The sequence below is a fragment of the Lolium perenne genome, chromosome 4 (genome assembly GCF_019359855.2).
Source record: "Lolium perenne isolate Kyuss_39 chromosome 4, Kyuss_2.0, whole genome shotgun sequence".
Taxonomy (NCBI): Eukaryota; Viridiplantae; Streptophyta; class Magnoliopsida; order Poales; family Poaceae; genus Lolium; species Lolium perenne.
This window is the reverse complement of record NC_067247.2, coordinates 128,596,233-128,618,238: the sequence shown is the minus strand read 5'-3', so window position 1 is coordinate 128,618,238 and position 22,006 is coordinate 128,596,233. Positions and strand designations below refer to the sequence as shown.

The window sequence follows — 22,006 nt, the reverse complement described above, 5'->3', positions numbered from 1 at the left end:
GAAAGCTAGGGTATGGGTTTACATCGGCTGATGAGCTAGAAGAAGTCGACATTGGTCCTGGGGATAAGCCGCGACCGACTTTTATCAGCAAGAAGTTAGATCCACAGCTCAGGGGACAGATGATAGCTCTGTTGAAGGAATACCCAGATTGCTTTGCATGGGATTACACGGAGATGCCTGGGTTGGACAGGAGCATCATTGAGCACCGGCTCCCCCTTAAGAAAGGATTTCGGCCGTTCCAACAACGAGCACGTCAGATGAGGGCCGAAATTCTGGAAGAAGTCAAGAAAGAGATCGAGAAGATGTTGGCCGCCGGGTTTATCAGGCCATGCAGGTATGCTGAGTGGATCTCCAGTATCGTTCCTGTAGAGAAGAAGGACGGCCGATGGCGTGTGGCCATCGATTTCAGAGATCTCAATAGAGCCACTCCAAAGGACGAATATCCGATGCCGGTGGCAGAGACGTTGATAAATGCCGCTGCTGGCCACAAGGTGTTGAGCTTCATGGATGGCAACGCCGGCTATAACCAGATCTTCATGGCTCCAGAAGATATACACAAGACCGCATTCAGAGTACCAGGAGCGGTAGGTTTGTTTGAATATGTGGTCATGACCTTTGGGTTGAAGAATGCTGGTGCAACGTACCAACGAGCCATGAATTATATATTTCATGATCTGATCGGTAAGTTGGTGGAGATCTATATCGACGACGTGGTAGTCAAATCTGTCTCCATGGGGGGACACTTGGATGATTTACGGCGCGTCCTAGACCGAACTCGGAAATTCGGACTGAAATGAATCCGAAGAAGTGCGCTTTTGGCGTGACGGCTGGTCAATTCCTAGGTTTTCTGGTTCATGAACGGGGAATTGAGATCGGCCTGAAAAGTCAGGAGGCGGTGCGTACCATGCAGCCACCAACCACGAAGAAGGAGCTCCAACGTCTCATCGGCAAGATCAATTTTGTCCGACGATTCATCTCTAATCTGTCAGGACGAATTGAGCCGTTCATGGCGCTGGTGAAGACTAAATCTGATGACGAGTTTCACTGGGGGGCAGAACAGCAACAGGCGTTCGACGAGATTAAGCGGTATCTGACGACGCCGCCTGTGCTAGTTCCACCCCAGCAAGACAGGCCGTTCTACATCTACTTGTCAGTAGCTGACACATCCATCGCTTCGGTAGTGGTACAACTCTACGAGGGCGTCGAAAAGGTCGTTTTCTACCTCAGAAGAAGGATGCTGGACGCGGAGACAAGATATCCTGAGGTCGAGAAACTTTGCCTCTGCCTGTTCTTTACCTGCACCAAGCTTCATCACATCCTTTTGACGGCAGAGATCATCGTCATATGCAAGTCAGATGTTGTCAAGCACATGTTGTCGGCCCCTGTTTTGAAAGGCCGACTTGGTAAGTGGATGTTTGCGTTGTCAGAATTCGATCTCCGGTATCAGCCTGCGAAAGCAGTCAAGGGACAAGCGTTGGCCGATCTCATCGCTGAACGGATCAGTACCAATATAGCAGCGCTATCTATACGTGCATGGGCGATGTTCTTCGATGGATCGGTTTGTGACGATGGTTGTGGCATCGGCATTCTGCTCGTGTCGCCTCGGGGGGCAGAATACTCCTTCTCCATCAGATTATCTACCCCTTGCACCAACAACGTAGCAGAATATGAGGCAATACGTAAGGGAATGGAGTTGCTACTAGAAGCCGGAGCAGAAGCGGTAGAGCTTTTTGGAGACTCAAAGTTGGTGATTAACCAGCTCACGGATGAATATAAGAGCGAAAGTGAATCGCTTTTCCCATACTGGGTGGAATGCCGTGAGTTGATGACACAGTTTCGGTACATCAACTTTAATTGGGTCCCAAGATCCCAAAATGCCGAGGCCAACAATCTTGCACAAATGGCGTCAGGCTATATAGATATGTCTGACGGGTCGGAAGTTCAGGTACAATTCCTGGAACAGGATGATTGGAGAGCCGAAATCTTCAGTTATTTAAAAGATTCGGCTCGGGGGGCACCTAAACGGATAAGGTACAAAGCCATGAAGTATGTCCTCATAGGAGACGATATGTTCTACAGGACGTTGGAAGGGTTACTACTTAAGTGCCTGGGGCCAACTGAGTCTAATCGGCTCTTACATGAGGTGCATGAAGGCGCCTGTGGAACTCATCAGTCGGCTCATAAGATGAAGTGGTTAATCAGGCGATCAGGGTTTTATTGGCCCACCATGCTTGAAGATTGCTTCAATTATTACAAGGGGTGCCAAGCGTGCCAGATGTTCGGGAAGATTCAGATGGTACCAGCATCAGCGATGAACCCTATCATCAAGCCTTGGCCGTTTCGGGGGTGGGGCATGGATATGATCGGCAAAATCCATCCGGCGTCGAGCAAAAAACATGAATGGATTTTGGTTATCACAGATTACTTCACCAAGTGGGTGGAAGCCGTCCCTATGAAAAAGGTGAAATCAGAAGATGTGATCAAATTTGTGAAAGAACACGTCATTCATAGGTTCGGGATTCCCCAAACTATCACGACCGATGGAGGTTCGGTTTTTGTTTCTAAAGAATTCAGGAAGTTCTGCGATGACATGGGGATTAAGCTGATCCGATCATCCCCGTACTATGCTCAAGCTAATGGGCAGGCTGAAGCGTCCAATCAGAGTCTAATCAAGCTGATCAAGAGGAAAATTGACGAGAACCCTAGGGATTGGCATGAGAAGTTGTCAGAAGCATTATGGGCCTACCGCATGTCGTGCCACGGAGCTATAAAGACTTCGCCGTACTAGCTTGTCTATGGACAGGAAGCCGTATTGCCTTGGGAAATTACGGCTGGATCAAGACGTGTCACGTTTCAGAATGATCTGACAGCTGAAGAATATGCAGCCTTGATGAGCGACACTATTGAGGACGCAACAGAGCTTAGGCTTTGGTCGTTGGAGAAGATTAAGGAGAACAAAGCCAGGGTGGCTCGTGCCTACAATAAAAAGGTTAGACCAAAGGAGTTCCAAGTTGGTGATCTAGTATGGGAAGCTGTGTTGCCGTTAGGAACCAGGGACAAGGCATATGGCAAATGGTCTCCTAATTGGCATGGTCCGTACAAAGTTGTCCAGGCCTTGAAGGGTAATGCATACATGTTGGAAGAGTTGGACGGCGAAAAGTTCCCAGTAGCTGTCAATGGTCAACACCTCAAGAAATATTTCCCAAGCATGTGGGATGACGGGCAGTAAGATGTGAGGGCCGATTTAAAATCGGCCAGTAAAAAAAAAATCATCACAGCCGATGCGCAGGCATCGACTTGAGAAGACGTATGGAGATAACAGTATGCAAATACAGCCGATGCACGGGCATCGACTTCAGAATAACAAAGCCGATACGCTGATATCGACTCTAGAGGAATAAGCCCAAACTAGCAAATTAACAGAATCGGTTCAGACCAGGAATTATGATGTGTGAGACGAATTTCTTAGGGGTTGCTGAGGAGTTCATTCTGATGGTTTGGACGAGCATTAGGCCTATTGAGGCCTGTTGGACTGCGTGTTTAGGCAACAGCTCGACCTCGGATCGCAATACGAGCCGATGTTCTGCTATCGGCTCTCTGTACGGCAGCCCCATTCGATAATCGGCAAGGTTGACAAGGAAGCGGAATTAATTGAGGGATTTTTCTTCATTAATAGGGGGATTCCTTACAAAGAAAGAGCCGATTGCTCAAGGGAGAAAAGGGCAAAAGCCAGCTACTACTACTGATCCCTAATCTAGGGGCCGTTGCTGCCCTCGTCGTCGCTGCCTCCGGCGCAGCTGCTGAGAGGTTCCTAATCGGAGCTTCCATAGCCTTCTACGGGAGCCTCATCTTCCTCATCGTCGTCCTCGCTGTCGTCGTCCCACCAGGTGCGGAGGCGCTTCGCTGGTGGGTAACCTTCAAGGGAGTCGTCGTCGTCGTCATCCTCCGCCTCTTCCTCGGAAGAGGTGAAATCATCCCAGGAGAAGCGGTCGTCTTCGCTCTCCGCCTCCTCTTCCCCTTCGACGAGGAAGTGAAGGTCGCCCTCGCCGTCGGTCAGGGATTTGTCATCCTCAGACCAGATGGAGGAATCGTGTTCCTCCTTGTCCCATGTCGTCGGGGCGAGAATGTCGTGCGCCGCCAACGAGCCCCATTCTGGCGTCGGCTCGCGGGAGGAGGAGGAGTCAGAGAAGACCGACGAGGAAGAGGAGGAAGAGGAAGACATGGCTATGGGGGATCGAGGGTTTTTTGGGTGCCGATGGCCAGGACAGAGCAAGATGATGAAGTGGCAAACTGCTCAGAGCGGTTAAATAAAGGGGCTATGGTAGAAATTCAATGCCACAGCAGTTTCCGAGGAGGCGGTGCCCAAAGACAGCGGTCAAATCACGCGGAATAGTTGAGAAGACAGGGCATCATGATGAAGAATGCTGCGACGGTTCTGCTCTGCCATGACATGACCCGACGAAGGAAAAACGGAGTGATTTTGGAATTGATAATTCCAAAACCAGGGGGGCATGTGTTATCACCAGAATTTGACCAAGTCAGAGGTGGGCCACGATCAAGATGGGCTTGAAGATTATATACGGAGAAAATACGTGGATCGGCCTTATATGCAAAGCTGGGCTAGATTGCCCATATATCTGTAATATAATAGATCGTATCTTAGATAGAGTTTTACCCATGCACGGTTAGGTGCACGCCTAAATTAGAAAGTCCTCTGGACTATAAATATGTATCTAGGGTTTATGGAATAAACAACAACCAACGTTCAACCAACAAATCAATCTCGGCGCATCGCCAACTCCTTCGTCTCGAGGGTTTCTACCGGTAAGCAACATGCTGCCTAGATCGCATCTTGCGATCTAGGCAGCACAAGCTCCACGTTGTTCATGCGTTGCTCGTACTGAAGCCTTGTTGATGGCGAGCAACGTAGTTATCATAGATGTGTTAGGGTTAGCATAGTTCTTCGCGTAACATGCTATCGTAGTGCAACCCTTGCATATCTAGCCGCCCTTACACCTATCTTAGGTGTAGGGGCGGCACCCCGCTTGATCATTATTTAGTAGATCTGATCCGTTACGGTTGCTCCTTGTTCATCAAGGATTAGTTTAATATCTGCAATAGTTAGGCCTTACAAAGGGCTGGAGGATCCAGCGGCACGTAGGGTGTCGTTTGCTAGTCCTAGACAGGATGTTCCGGGGATCAACCTCGTGTTGGTTTTTAGGCCTTGTCTAGGATCGGCTTACGATCACCGTGCGTGGCCGCGAGGCCCAATCCTGAGTAGGATGATCCGATTATGCGGTGAAAATCCTAAATCGTCGTAGATCTCATTAGCTTTATCTTGATCAAGCAGGACCACCATATATTCGTGCACCTCGTATGAATCATCGGTGGATCGGCTCCTTGAGCCGATTCACAGGATAACCTGAGAGCCGATCGAGGCTCGTATTTAATGTTTACGTGTATGCCATGCAGGAAACTAAGCGAGGCATCTCCATCACCTTCCTGACCAGGTATAGGTCAGGTGGCACGCCCTTGCAATCAGCATCGGACGTGTGACCAGAAGGCTTTGCGGGCCATCGCTCGGAGGGACCTCGGCCAGCCGCAGCCCTAGGTTGTTCCCGGCTCTACGGTGTTGCCCGTCGCTGCCCGCCGGTGGGTTTTGACAGCAACAAAATGACATGAGTAAACAAATGAATTATATAGCAAAGACTTTTCATGAATAGTACTTCAAGACAAGCATCAATAAGTCTTGCATAAGAGTTAACTCATAAAGCAATAATTCAAAGTAAAGGTATTGAAGCAACATAAAGGAAAATTAAGTTTCAGCGGTTGCTTTCAACTTGTAACATGTATATCTCATGGATATTTGTCAATGTAAAGTAATATAACAAGTGCAATATGCAAGTATGTAGGAATCAATGCACAGTTCACACAAGTGTTTGCTTCTTGAGGTGGAGAGAAATAGGTGAACTGACTCAACAATAAAAGTAAAAGAAAGGTCCTTCAAAGAGGAAAGCATCGATTGCTATATTTGTGCTAGAGCTTTGATTTTGAAAACAAGAAACAATTTTGTCGACGGTAGTAATAAATCATATGTGTCATGTAAATTATATCTTACAAGTTGCAAGCCTCATGCATAGTATACTAATAGTGCCCGCACTTTGTCCTAATTAGCTCGGATTACCTGGATTATCATCGCAATGCACATGTTTTAACCAAGTGTCACAAAGGGGTACCTCTATGCCGCCTGTACAAAGGTCTAAGGAGAAAGCTCACATCGGATTTCTCGCTATTGATTATTCTCAACTTAGACATCCATACCGGGACAACATAGACAACAGATAATGGACTCCTCTTTAATGCATAAGCATGTAGCAACAATTAATTTTCTCATATGAGATTGAGGATATATGTCCAAAACTGAAACTTCCACCATGGATCATGGCTTTAGTTAGCGGCCCAATGTTCTTCTCTAACATTATGCAATGCTCTAACCATTTTAGTGGTAAATCTCCCTTACTTCAGACAAGACGAACATGCATAGCAACTCACATGATATTCAACAAAGAGTAGTTGATGGCGTCCCCAGGAACATGGTTATCGCTCAACAAGCAACTTAATAAGAGATAAAGTGCATAAGTACATATTCAATACCACAATAGTTTTTAGGCTATTTGTCCCATGAGCTATATATTGTAAAGGTAAAGGATATAAATTTAAAGATAGCACTCAAGCAATTTACTTTGGAATGGCGGAGAAATACCATGTAGTAGGTAGGTATGGTGGACACAAATGGCATAGTTATTGGCTCAAGGATTTGGATGCATGAGAAGTATTCCCTCTCGATACAAGGCTTAGGCTAGCAAGGTTATTTGAAACAAACACAAGGATGAACCGGTGCAGCAGAACTTACATAAAAGACATATTGTAAACATTATAAGACTCTACACCGTCTTCCTTGTTGTTAAAACTCTTTACTAGAAATTATCTAGACCTTAGAGAGACCAATTATGCAAACCAAATTTTAGCAAGCTCTATGTATTTCTTCATTGATAGGTGCAAAGTATATGATGCAAGAGCTTAAACATGAGCACAACAATTGCCAAGTATCACATTATCCAAGACATTTTAGAATTACTACATGTAGCATTTCCCGTTTCCAACCATATAACAATTAACGAAGCAGTTTCAACCTTCGCCATGAACATTAAAAGCCAAGAACACATGTGTTCATACGAACCAGCGGAGCGTGTCTCTCTCCCACACAAGCATGAATTTATTCAAACAAAAACAAAAATAGAAACACACAGACGCTCCAAGTAAAGTACATATGATGTGACCGAATAAAAATATAGTTTCAAGAGAAGGAACCTGATAATTTGTCGATGAAGAAGGGGATGCCTTGGGCATCCCCAAGCTTAGATGCTTGAGTCTTCTTGAAATATGCAGGGATGAACCACCGGGGCATCTCCAAGCTTATACCTTTCACTCTCCTTGATCATAGTATATCATCCTCCTCTCTTGACCCTTGAAAACTTCCTCCACACCAAACTCGAAACAAACTCATTAGAGGGTTAGTGCATAATCAAAAATTCACATGTTCAGAGGTGACACAATCATTCTTAACACTTCTGGACATTGCACAAAGCTTCTGAAAGTTAATGGAACAAAGAAATCCATTCAACACAGCAAAAGAGGCAATACGAAATAAAATGCAGAATCTATCAAAACAGAACAGTCCGTAAAGACGAATTTCTAAGAGGCACCAGACTTGCTCAAATGAAAATACTCAAATTGAATGAAAGTTGCGTACATATCTGAGGATCACTCACGTAAATTGGCATAATTTTCTGAGTTACCTACAGAGAATTGGGCCCAGATTCGTGACAGCAAGAAATCTGTTTCTGCGCAGTAATCCAAATCTAGTATGAACCTTACTATCAAAGACTTTACTTGGCACAACAATGCAATAAAATAAGATAAGGAGAGGTTGCTACAGTAGTAACAACTTCCAAGACACAAATATAAAACAAAATTACTGTAGTAAAAAAAACACATGGGTTATCTCCCAAGAAGTTCTTTCTTTATAGCCATTAAGATGGGCTCAGCAGTTTTAATGATGCACTCGCAAGAAATAGTATTTGAAGCAAAAAGAGAGCATCAAGAGGCAAATTTAAAACACATTTAAGTCTAACATGCTTCCTATGAAAAGGAATCTTGTAAATAAACAAGTTCATGAAGAGCAAAGTAACAAGCATAGGAAAACTAGACAAGCTCAACTTCAAAATTTTAAGCATATAGAGAGGTGTTTTAGTAACATGAAAATTTCTACCACCATATTTTCCTCTCTCATAATAACTTTCAGTAGCAACATGAGCAAACTCAACAATATAACTATCACATAAAGCATTCTTATCATGAGTCTCATGCATAAAATTATTACTCTCCACATAAGCATAATCAATTTTAGTAGTTGTAGTGGGAGCAAATTCAACAAAGTAGCTATCATTTTTATTCTCATCATCAAATATAGGAGGCATATTGTAATCATAATCAAATTTATCCTCCATAACAGGTGGTACCAAAAGACTACTATCATTATAATCATCATAAATAGGAGGCAAAGTATCATCAAAGTAAATTTTCTCCTCAATGCTTAGGGGACTAAAAATATCATGCTCATCAAAGCCAGCTTCCCCAAGCTTAGAATTTTCCATATCATTAGTAACAACGGTGTTCAAAGTATTCATATTAATAACATTCCCATTAGCATGCATATAAAGTTCCATGGGTTTTTTAATTTTCGGATCAAACCATCCATGTCTTAAATCAGGAAATAGAATAAGAAGCTCATTGTTGTCCATTATGCCTTACTAGTGTAAACAAGAAACAAAAAGATGCAATTGCAGGATCTAAAGGAAATAGCTTCGAGCACACACACACACAATGGTGCCAGAAAAGTACTGTTACCTGGAACCGGAGTATGAGTGCCTTTTACCTTTCCTCCCCGGCAACGGCGCCAGAAAAGTGCTTGATGTCTACGGGAGCTTCTATTCTTGTAGACAGTGTTGGGCCTCCAAGAGCAGAGGTTTGTAGAACAGCAGCAAGTTCCCCTTAAGTGGATCACCCAAGGTTTATCGATCTTAAGGAGGAAGAGGTCAAAGATATCCCTCTCATGCAACCCTGCAACCACAAAGCAAGAAGTCTCTTGTGTCCCCAACACACCTAATAGGTGCACTAGTTCAGCGAAGAGATAGTGAAATACATGTGGTATGAATAAGTATGAGCAGTAGTAACAGCGCCAAAAAAGTGCTTTGCTGTCCAGGACTGGCGTGTGGTCGATGGTGGTAATATTGCAGACAGTACAGATGCAGTAGAACAGTAAACAAGCAGCGATAGCAGTATTTAGGAACAAGGCCTAGGGATTATACTTTCACTAGTGGACACTCTCAACATTGATCACATAACAGAATAAATAGATAGATGCTAGACTCTACACCCTCTTGTTGGATGATGAACACCACTAATTGCGTAGGATTACACGAACCCTCAATGCCGGAGTTAACAAGCTCCACAATATTCAATGTTCATATTTAAATAACCTTAGAGTGCAAGATAGATCAACATAACAAAATAGATCACATCAATACCATCATAGTAATAGTTAACTTCATAATCTACAAGAGATCACAATCATAAACTACGCCAAGTACTACATGATGCACACACTGCCACCTTTACACCATGCAGGAGGAATAGAGTACTTTAATAACATCACTAGAGTAGCACATAGATGAATAGTGATACAAAGCTCATATGAATCTCAATCATGTAAGGCAGCTCATGAGATCATTGTATTGAAGTACATAGGAGAGAGATTAACCACATAGCTACCGGTACAGCCCCGAGCCTCGATGGAGAACTACTCCCTCCTCATGGGAGACAGCAGCGGTGATGAAGATGGCGGTGGAGATGGCAGCGGTGTCGATGGAGAAGCCTTCCGGGGGCACTTCCCCGTCCCGGCGGCGTGCCGGAACAGAGACTCCTGTCCCCCAGATCTTGGCTTCGCGATGGCGGCGGCTCTGGATGGTTTCTCGTACCGTGGCTTTTCCGTCTCGAGGTTTTAGGTCGAGGGGGCTTAAATAGGCGAAGAGGCGGCGTCGGAGGGTCAACGAGGCGGTGTCACCACAGGGGGCGCGGGCCACCCCTGGGCCGCGCCGGCCTACCTCCTGGGGGGCCTGTGTCCCCTCTCTGGCGGCTCTCGGGTGTTCTGGATGCTTCCGGGGATTCTAAGATGCTGGGCGTTGATTTCGTCCGATTCCGAGAATATTTCCTTACTAGGATTTCTGAAACCAAAAACAGCAGAAAACAGGAACTGGCACTTCGACATCTCGTCAATAGGTTAGTTCCAGAAAACGCATAAATATGACATAAAGTATGCATAAAACATGTAGATATCATCAATAATGTGGCATGGAACATAAGAAATTATCGATACGTCGGAGACGTATCAACGCTCACCGTCGCCTCCCACGCCGTCGGCTTCATCGTCGGAGATGGACGTGGAGCCGGACGTGCTGTTCGAGTTCGTCCTCGTCCTCAAGGGCGACCCACGCGGCATCCAGAGGCTGCCGGACTCCTTCGCCGACTACGTCACCGGCGACGACCGCCCGCGCACGATGCATCTGTGGGAGGCTGCGTGCGGCTACTACCGGTGGATCGTCGACGTGATCTACGACGCGGGTGGCAAGATGTACCTCAACATCGGCTGGGAGAAGTTCACGCGGCACCACAGCCTCGAAGCCGGCTTCATCCTCCTGTTCTCCTACTTCGGCGACATGGACATGAGCGTCAAGGTCTTCGACGAGACGCGCTGCCGCCGGGACTACCACGGCGACAGCACCGACGAGGAGGACGACTGAGTGTTGTTTCTTCGTAGCGAACACGTGCACGGAAGTTTCTGGATGTTCGCCTCATCGGTAGAACCAACAAGGGCACCATCCTCCCGCTGGATTTTCCAGTTTAGGTGACTGGTTGTGCCCTCGAGTGTTCTTTCTTAGCAGCGAACACAGGAAACCTTCTATGCACGGCCTAGTTAGGTTTAGTTTTTTTGCAAAATTTTATATTTGTTTCCACCATGGTTCAAACTATGTATTAGTTTGTGGAAAACCATGTTCCAAACTGTGTCTTCGTGTAAACCACGTTCCCAATTATGTATTAGTTTGTGGAAATTGAAATAAAAATGTCAAAAAAAGTATTTTAAATGTTTGGGGGAGGTGTTTGGGGGACGCGGCTGGGGAGCGACGTCCCCCAAAGGCGGCACGAACAAAACACGTCCCCCAAACACTCAATCCGGCGCGGTTTGGGGACGCTTTGGGGGACGCGGCTGGAGATGCTCTAAATGCCCCCCACGCGAATTCATGCACATGGTGGTAGCTCGCTAGAGCGACGTCCTGCACATGGATGCTAGCATATTCATGCAACCCGATGCGGCTTTGTTTCCGACACGCGAGCTCAGTTACAGCTTACATACGAGTACACTTACACATAACACATGAGTACAGTTACGTGCATACACAAATACAATTACATACAGCACACGAGTACAGCTGTGCACACCTGCAAGTACAAGTACAAAAACACACACGAGCAGGTACAGTCGCGGACACGACCAAGTACATGTACATAAGTACAGTAGCATAAGTACAATAGCGCACACGATCAGGTACAGTCCCACATACGAGCAGGTACAGTCGCGCCCACGAGCAAGTACAGTCGTGCACACGAGCAGGTACATGTACAGAAGTACAGTCACGCACACGAGCAGGTACAGTCGCGCACACGAACATGTACAGTTGTGAACGCGAGCAAGTACATGTACAGAAGTACAGTTGCACACATGAGCGAGTACAGTCGCGCACACGAGTAAGTACGTGTAACACACGGACGAGTATAATTACCGAGTAAAGGAAAAAACTGCACCAAACACAATAAAAACAGAAGTACTTCAGTTGAAACACGAGTACAGTTAGCTAGATACCACATGTACAATCATACTACTATTGGAAGTACGGAAAAAAATATCTCCAAACCAATCAACATGGGATCTAGTTTCGAAGATCTAGACGCGAGGATCTCAAAAGTGAAAACGGTTCGTAATTTGGACTTACGATTCTCAAGATATTTCATTTAAAAAAAACGAATCTAGAAAAAAAAGGGAAAAACTGACACAACTCAGCCTCCCTTTGTCTTCTCTCCTACCTCATTGCTTTCCCTTGCGACACGTGGCGAGCAGGGAGACCACTTTCCAGGGATTTTCTGGCACCACAGCGCGCCACTTGTCGCGTGCGGAGCGAGTTGTCTTCCCTTCGCGAAGGTCGGCCTTTTTTTAACGATTTCGGTTTCTTTTACAGGAGGAAGGCGAGCGGGTGACGCAAACTGTCTTTTTGCAGCCCATGTAACGGCCCAGCCCATGTAACACCCAGCCCATGTGAAGAAAACAGCTACACAGAGTCAGCTATCGTCTATCGAGCGGAGACCAGCGACAGGGACGTGCGCGACAACAGAACGCTTGGGCAAATAATAGAGATGACGTGGAAGCACGAGGAGGCTGGAAAATGAGGTAGTGGGGGCTTCCTATTTAGAGATAAAAGATTCGTTCAACATGACTTGGTCATTTTAGATTCTTTTTATGGAAAAAGTTCATTTCATAACCAATAAGAAAACTTATCTAATTGCCTCTTATTCTATTTAACCAGATAGCAGATCTTCGCATGAAAATTCCCACGTTAGCAAGATTGCCACCTCAGCCAGAAAATATATGAAGCTGCCGACCGCCACTAGTGCAATGTACCCACAATAGCAACCTGTCATTTTCTTTACTAGTTTATTGTTAGTGTAAAGCAGTGTGTCAACTTTTCCTACTTTTGTCATGTGTGATCCATCCGATCTTGGCGTTACATTCGTGTATCGTAGGGTGTGACAAAATTTCCTTGTTCAAGTCATGTGAGATTAAACCTCTTGACCTTTTCTTTATTCTAGTTCTGAAAAAAAAAAGTTTCTTTACCGACAAGCACTTGCTTCCTGGTGCATATTTGAATTACCTCGACCAAACATATTCGCCTAAAACCAGCAATTAGCTAGTGACCGTATCTATTATATATTAAACGCGTCTAGGGAGCACACGCGTGCACGTTAGTAGAATCTGGCATACCCCTATTTATGGTAATATTTTGTATGGACGCGTCTAGGGAGCACATGCGTGACCATTAGTAGAATCTGGCATACCCCTATTTATGGTAATATTTTGTATGATCGAGTTCCACAAAAGTCAAAAGAGGAAACTCCAAAAGCAGCCATGTGGTCACCTGAGCACCTCCATGCCCACATGGTCTCACATGGATGCACAGGTGCTAATGATTACTTTCCAAAATAAATTTAAAACGCTATAACTTTTGTGCCGAATCTCGAAATTATGATTCGCTTTCACTTACGGGATCCCGACGATGAGATCTTCGAAACTAGTTCTCACTTCCATATGTTCCGACGAAATTTGTTAAGAAGCACTTTCGTTTGCAACAAAGCAACTTTGGTGCACAAAATTTGTGCACCAGAATGGCACCGTCGGGCTCCAAAGTTGCTCTCCCGTGGACCAAAGTTGCTCTGTGGGGTATCAAAATTGCTTTGTCACACACTAAAGTTGTTCTATGGGGCATCAAATTTGCTTTGCCGGGCACCAAAATTGCTCTATCAGCCACCGGGCACCGAAGTTGGTTTGTCGGGTCCAAATTTGCTCCATCGGGCACAAAAATTTAATTACCAGTTGCTCTGCTAGGGAGTAAAGTTGCTAGCAAAGTTGCTTTGTCAGGCAGTAAAGTTGCTCTATCGGGTTTCGAAGTTGCTCTGGTGGGCATTAAAGTTGCTCCGTCGAATTCCGAAGTTGCTCCATCGGGTTTCAAAGTTGCTTTGCATTGTCATGTGCTAGAATAATTGAACACCAAAATGGCGCTATTAGGCACTAAATTGCCCTTACTAGTACCAAAATCTGTCAACTACAAAGTTGTGCACTAAAATTGTACCATCAGCCATCACAGTTGCTCTGTTTATGCATCAGTGTTGCTCTGTTAACACCAAAATTGCTTTCTCATGAAACAAAGTTGCTCTCATGTGCATCAAAATTGCTCTGTCGGGTAACAAAGTTGCATCTTCGGGCAAAAAATTATGACGTTGGACATCAAAATTTACATATTGGGCTTTGTCACGCACTAGAAATGCGCCTTATTAAACCAAAATTGCCTTGTCAGACCAAAAAATTGCTCTAAAAGACAACAATGTTGCGTCGCCGAGCAATAAAGTTGTGTCATTAGGCTCTGAAGCTGCTCTGTCCAACACCCATCAACCACCAAATTTACTCTGATGTGCAGGACGTACCCTGATCGACGACGTCCTGGCGGCGGGCATCGGTGCGGATGTGCGCAAGGAGGGCGCAGGACGCGGCGGTCCAGACGGGCACCCACGGCGCGCCGGTAGCGGCGACCGCCTCGGCTGCCATCCACACGAACGCGTCCCCGACGACGCAGCTCACCCTGGCGTCGCCACCGGAGGCTTGCGCTCCCTCGAGCCTATGCCTGATCCCACCGGCCTCGGCCGCCACCATGAAGAGCTCCATCCGTCGAGGCGGGGGCAGCATTGGCATCTGCCCCGACGGAGCTGGCAGCCCGTCCACGACCTCCACGAAACGCAGGTTGCCCAGGAGCGCGCCAGCTTTCCAGAGCTGCGCGATGGAGTCGGCGGTGGTGAGGAACGAGATGGTCGTCCCGTCCGACACCGCGGCGGCGAGGGCGCGCGCGAAGTAGAGCATCATGGCGGCGTGGGGAACTGAAAGGGAATGCCACCACGGCGATGTGCGGCGGCAGCGTCGCCATCATCGGTACGTGCTCTGTTTTTGTGGAGCAGCTAGATTGGTTTTGCTTCTGTGGTGTTCGTGTCATGTCTTGTGTGCGTGATGGGGATTTTATTTTAAGACGCATCTAGCGGAGAACGATCTGTGGCCAGGACAGCGCCCGCTCGGAGCGTCCGGCTGGCACACGCCCGCCGGTGAGATTTCAGGATATTAAAAACAGTATAAGGGTGTTTTTCACGGCACCAGGTTGATCCACATCACCAAAGTTATACTAACCATTAGATCTATAACTTAAGGTTTTGATTTAATTAGCGGATTAGTCTGATGCGCCCCCAACATGCACAATTCCAACACTTCAATGATACATCTCATATATCTAACATGGTGAGATCTATAGTTCATGGTAAGGGTTTAAGAAGACATCCAGATGGTCTACGTGTGTTATCACATTAATGCAGTCCATGTAAATGCTGTATTGGTGGAGTCCGTGAAAAATACTAGAGTCAACTGCATTGGTGCAGTCTAGCCGGAAGAAACACGAAAGTGAAAGCAAATCAATATGTTCATGTAAAAGGGAAGCATTCTTGTAGGTAGGAGCACCTGAAAGATGGAACTATATATGCCCAGAAAACTGCACTACCACGTGATAGCACATATACTTCTAAAATATCTTGTAATCAAAGCATATATACATGTCCAATAAACTGCACTAGACGTGGTAGATAGCAGATAAATTTTCTAAAAATCATATAATCATTTTTTTCTTTTTTTTTCAAAATATTTGAAGCTATCCACAATGCTAAAATAAACTAATATCTTTCTATTTTCTACGAATTTTTTCCATGTTATAATTTTCAATAGGTTTTTGAAATCTATTTTTATAAAATATTCCCTCTATCTACATGCACTTATTATTACGATGCCTTAATTACTGCTATGTGAGGGAGTAGTATTGCTATCTATGTTCATCAATACATATCATATAAAAAGTTGTACAATCAAGATTTCATTACATTGAAATTTAATTTATAAAACAATTCAACATACTAAAATTAAATTAACAATTTTTTTATTTCCCACCTAAACTATTTTAATACTATAGTTGTATACTATCAAAACCGGTGAGGAAAATATAGGATGATGTAGGGAGACTATTAGCACTGTGAATTACGGCACGATAAATGTGGACCCATACAAGAACTTTGAGACCTAAACCGAGCCAATATGCCTTCATTCCTGACGAAACCATCTCAGCCACTACGACATTGCCGTGAACTATGCACTGACCTAACTTATGTAAATGACACTGGGAAGATTTGCTGGTGCCTCCCTCACATCCTTGAGCCTTATAAAGTTTGAAAGGTGAAGGGAACTAGATGAAGAATTAAAAAGGTTCTTTTCAACCAAAAGGAAAAGTGAAGAGAGAAGATTCGTTGGGGTAAAAGAAACTATGTTGCTTCAAGTGTCGATTCATGAAGCCATGCATCTGATTTTATGATGGAAAATTTAAAATTTCACTCTAACTCACAAAATACAATTTAAACTTTGAATTTTTTACAAGTATTTAATATCGTGTCAAGGACACATTTGGTCAATCTAATGTTGAAATTGCCTCACAATTTTTCACCTAATAATACGATTTAGGATGTTATCTATATATTTATATTTATTTAACAGAAATTGTGGTTATTAATGTATTATCTTCCAGGAAATAGTGTGAATATAAAAAATAAATAAATTTACTTCCAGAATAATGTCAACACAGTAAAGACCATATCTCTACAAAAAAAAATAATACATGATGCCCTCGCAAACACGAGGGCCACTATGCTAGTTAATTATGATAATAATATCTGCTTCTTTGGGAGGGAGTAACTATGGGCATTGTTACATTTTCTTTTGAAAAAAAATACAAGCCTTCTATTATTTGTGGAGATAGGGAAAGGCTAGAGTTCACAAATACATTTTTTTAAAACCGAAGGTCTGTAGACCCAGCTTTATAAAGCAGCACCACCAACATAGTCTTACAACAACCACACGCACCCATCAAAGACTCACGCCACACACGCCTAGAATAGCTCAAGTACATCACAAAGATCGGAATCTGCCCCGTAGCATCTCAAAGTGTGAGGTAGAGGATACAAAGCCCTGAAGCGGGTCGAATCTGCCATCTAAGTCGCCGCACTAGTCCTCGCATGGAGCCTCCTGACTTCATCCACCGCCACGTCCATCATCACCCCGTTGCTTCATATGCAGTCATGGAGGGTTCTGGTCAGACCGAAACTGTTGTCGCTCGGTCGTCCGTGGCGTGCATCCGCGAGGTCGCGTGTTCGAGTCCCAGACTCCTCGATTTAGCGCCTATAGCTCTGTCTGTCTTAACATAAATACCATAGGGGTTCCTCCCCTACTCACTACGGGGACGACCAGCTACACCGACGGCCCCGCACCGTCGGCACAACAACGTTCACCGTCGGCACCGTCTCTGCCGACGGTCACCGTCGGCGTCTCCCCGTCGGCACAGCAGGCGTCGGGGTCTGCGCGTGCACCGTCGGCACAGAACTTCACCGTCGGCACAGCCGTACGCCGACGGCTGGACGGTGGCCGTCGGCCGTCTCATCGTCGGCACAGCCAACCAGCCGTCACGCCGGCGCCGTCAACGTCCCCAGCTGTGCCGACGGTGTAACCGTCGGCACAATTTTCTTTTTTTTTCCCAGAATGGCGGCAAAACGGTGGCTGTTCAAACTGGAAAATCGCGCGAAACTGGGCCTGGCTGTGCCGACGGTGTCACCGTCGGCACAGACCCTGCCATTTGGCACAGCTACGGGCCTGTGCCGACGGTGACACCGTCGGCACAGCCAGGCCCAGTTTTTTCTGATTTTTGCCAATTTGGCCTCGTTTGCGCCGACAATCGCAGAAAATGCACATATTATAGGATTGAATATGCAAGTAACATATATATCACCATATAGCACACAGATATCACCGTATAGCACCAAATCTCACAAATATAGCATCAAATCTCACAAATAGCACAAATATAGCATACAAGACCATGGTACATACACCGGATCCACTACAAAGATGGAGCGTGTCATCATGTGCTAGTACAATGTAGAAACTATGGTGGTGCACCACCCGAGTGACGATCTAGCTACAGACGATCTAGCTCCGAGTGGGTGAAGTGAGGCCGCTGTATCTCGACGGTGCTCGGGGAGGTAGAACCACGACGAGAGCCACCGGAACCAGAAAAATGCCGAGGTTCGGCAGAAGCACCAGGAGAATGGCGACCGGGGTGCATCGGCGTACCACAAGGAGTGTCGTTCCCGGATTCTCCCAATCCCTACATGTTGGAGGGAGTTAGCAACTTAGCCATGTCACACCAAGTTAGCAACTTAGCCAAGTTAGCAACTTACCGGGGTCAACTGACGCTGACGCTTGTACATGATATAGAACTCCTCCTTGGACGGGAACACGCGTCGGCCCCGGATGAGGTGGCTGCGGGAGTGGTTCCTCTCGCACTCCAGTCATCATGAACCGAGTGAAACTCTGCAAGAAACGGGAGAGATAGCTCAGATTCAAACATGGGGACTTATGATGTTTTGCAACCATAGAGATTGAAACTTACCGCCATCTGGTTGCTCGTCCACTGGACATAGGCATCTTTCACAAGGTCATGCTCCTTAACCTTCTCGAGATACTCCTCGTAAGCTACTGCATAGGCCTCCTCGAGCTGAGTCTACAATTTCAGAAATAATGCGTCTCATCAACATAGCCATTCAGGAACAAGAGTCAAAACAGAGGATGAAAGTGTGGATGACTTACATCAACCTCTACCCGAGAACGGCATGTAGTCCGCGAGGAGGTAGCGTAGCTGCCGGAGGAGGGTAGCCTTGATCTGCGTGAAGTTCCTCTGAGGCTTGAAACCCCCAGCAAGGCAGGCAGGACGTCCATGCGGCTGGCCGTACCCCGCCAGCATCATCGCCACCTCGTCGACCGGCTCGATCATAGGGTCCTCCACCTCTGGATGGAGCTTGGCGTACTCCTCGCAGTATCTTTCCTTGTTCTCTTTGGCCTTGCCGTAGTACATCTCAGGCGCGGGCCGAGGCTCGTTCGGACCGGGCGTCACCAGCTTCATGTGCGTCCACGCTTCCATCTCACCAAGTTCCCTCCCGAGCTTCTTCCCCTGCATCACAAAACAAATGTTATGCATATCATTGAAAATCAAAAAAATGTAGCTTGTTCCATTTTTATATGTACCAGACGCTCCCGATAGCGATCGGTGCTGCTGCTCCCCGCAGTGTGTGTTCCCTGAGAACCACGGTTGGCCTTGTTCCGGTCGCTCACGGCCTTGAAATCGGGGTTTTCGCCGACCCAATTCTTGACCAACTCCATGAAGGCGGCCCTCTTATTATTATCAGCCCAATGTGGTACAACCTGCAAAATCAAAACTCATTTGAAGAACAAACAATATAGTTGCAAGTTAGCCGCGGTACATAGAATCGCATTGACAATTACTTACCGACATGAAGTCATCTATCGTCATAGCCGGGCGAGTCCCTGCACAATCTCGAGCTTTGTGTACCTTACGCCCGCTCAGCATAGAAGTGGCCGATGCACGTGATCCTCTGGTTGTACCACTGCTGCCGTGTCAACTTCCGACACATGTTACGGAGCACCACGTCCGCCCTATCCTTATGCTCGATCGCCACCACCTGTAGTTGCGCTGCAATCAAGCATAACAGAAAGTGTGAGAGGCATGAGTTATCACGGTGTGGTTATCAACTACATATGAACGAAACCCAAAGAGTATGCATTACGTACCCAAAACTTCTTGATCACGGCGTCGGCGGCGGAAGCAAAGCCAGGGTAAGGCGCTATCTCATAGTCTTCCCAAGTGTAGGCTAGCTTGGACTCGCCCCCAAGGACCGGAGTGTACATCCCCGGCCAGTACTTCCTAATAGCAGCTCCAATCAGACTCCCTGGCACGCGGACATTCTTCCCCGTGTATGTGAAATTCCTGCACAATTATCAAACATTAGAAAATGCTAAGTGTCATAACGAAAATGAAATCACCTTACTACTTACTCTATCTTTCCTGGGACAAGGAGCCACTTCTCATCCTCCGTAGCAGGTTCCTTACTCTCATCGGGAACCTGCGCTTCCCCACGAATCCGCAACTTCTTCGGAGCCATCTCCGTCGAAGCCTCCTCGTCCCTAGACTCCTCCTCCTCCTCCCTAGTGTCCTCCTCCTCCTCCCTAGTGTCCTCCTCCTCGTCCGGCGGCGCAGAAGCCAGCGCCGGAAGCGAGAGGAATGTCAGCTAGAAGGAGCTGTGCATTCCCCCCTCGTCCTCCAGCTCGTCCTCCCCCTCGTCCTCCAGCTCGTCCTCCCCCTCGTCCTCCAGCTCGTCCTCCCCCTCGTCCTCCCCGTCCTCCGTCTGCGTCTTCGTAACGCCGGGTGGGAATAATGGGTCTTGCACTCCGTCTGGAAGCACCCGGCCCTGGCTTCCGCTGATGCATCTGATCAAGCAAGGAGCTCGATGATGCCTTCCGTCCGCTCATATTGGGCAATTACCTGCATAAGAAAAAGAGAAAATAATTAATAAGCATGTTGAAAATTAATAAGCATAATGACAAATATAGGTACTAAGCATAATGAAAAATGTAGGTATTAAGCATAATGACAAATGTATGTATTAAGCATAATGATAATGTAGGTACTAAGCATAATGACAAATGTATGTATTAAGCATAATGATAATGTAGGTACTAAGCATAAAAGACCCTCACCATTCATCACCACTCTCATCTCTAGGCATTGGGTTCTCAGCCTCACTATCAAAATCAGTATCATATGAGTATTCATGGTCGGCATTGGGTTCCGGTTGAGTCTCGACAATGTTGTCTTTGCTCGCATGGCGCTTGGTGAGCATAGCTATGTCCTTCGGGTCCACCACGGTCTCACCACGCATTTGTACATCGTTGTGGAGATCCTGAAGACCTATGTCTATTTGAAGAGCCCCGAACTGCTCTTCCTCTTGATAGAAAATTCCCTCATATGTTACCGGGTCAATGTTGTTGTAATCGTCCTCGGAGGGGATGGGTAGCTTACCATGTGGCGATACCTGGAACACGACTTCCCAGCCCATGAGTTCCTCATTCTGACATGGGTAGGACAAATAATAAACTTGCTTGGTTTGGTGAGCCACAACATACACGTCGGATCCGCTGTAGGTGGTTGTAGGCCTAACTTCAACTAAACCAATGGAAGGGGTGCTTCTCATTCCACCGTGTGGGTCAAACCGATGGCATTTGAACACAAAGAGCTTGAGTTCTATGTTTGCGTTGTTGAACGTCAAATCGTATACCTTTTGTAACCTTCCATAGTAATCAAGATCATCGGCTCCGCGGGTGTAGACCCCAGTATTTATTGTTTTTGCATTAGGCCGGTTCTTCTGGTGAAACTCCGTATGGAAGCGATACCCATTTACATCATACTTCTCATGCGTATGGACTCTACGGTTAAAACCACAGGAAACGCATCTCAACTCATCTGTCATCTCAACGTTGGGATCAGCTCCCTACAAGTTCAGTTCAGATTATTTTGTGCATTAGTTACGTGTAATAAGACAAGTCACGGATTGCAAAGTAAGAGGAACATTTGAGAAATTACTTTTTCATGGAACCAGTTCACGAAGCTTTTATTTAAGGGCGGGGCACCCTCTTTCAGAAGAGTGTACCACTGCGTGGGAGTGGGACCATTTCTTCCTGACCACATTTCATCATGGAATTGGCTGAAAGGAGAAAATACGTATTAGACCAAAACCAAGTTACTGGTTCCAAAGTAATTGGTTCATCATTTTACCTCATGAAATCGACCACTTCCTCCATGTTCATAAGCACGTAAAGCATTATGCAATCCTTCTCTTCTGGCGAAATGTTCTCCACTTTTGAGGCACCGGCCTTGCCACCGGGATATTTGAAGAGCAAGAGCTTTGGGTCACGGTTGGGCTCATCGGAATTGTACCGAGCGACCGGGTTATGCTTAGTGGGCACATCATTGGCATAGTACATTGTCGTGGCGTCTGCCATCTCATGGAGGAGAGT

The 22,006-nt window shown here is 46.2% G+C and overlaps 1 protein-coding gene and 1 long non-coding RNA gene across 2 annotated transcripts; both read right to left on the bottom strand.

Moving 5' to 3' along the window:
• Nucleotides 1-14,407: 14,407 nt before the first annotated feature.
• On the bottom strand, nt 14,408-14,863 carry LOC139839115 (anthocyanidin 3-O-glucosyltransferase-like). Its single transcript, XM_071829161.1, has one exon. The coding sequence runs from the start codon at nt 14,861-14,863 to the stop codon at nt 14,408-14,410; it is 456 nt and encodes a 151-aa protein (XP_071685262.1).
• Nucleotides 14,864-17,918: 3,055 nt separating this feature from the next.
• LOC139830910 (uncharacterized) lies at nt 17,919-18,372 on the bottom strand. The gene is made up of 2 exons (XR_011744425.1): nt 18,316-18,372; nt 17,919-18,242 (listed from the first exon to the last, which is right to left on the bottom strand). It is a non-coding gene; the product is annotated as an uncharacterized lncRNA (long non-coding RNA).
• Nucleotides 18,373-22,006: the final 3,634 nt, after the last annotated feature.

Bases quoted from the DNA above. Each gene is read 5' to 3' on its own strand.
- LOC139839115 (XM_071829161.1), bottom strand. From the start codon at position 14,863: ATGATGCTCTACTTCGCGCGCGCCCTCGCCGCCGCGGTGTCGGACGGG.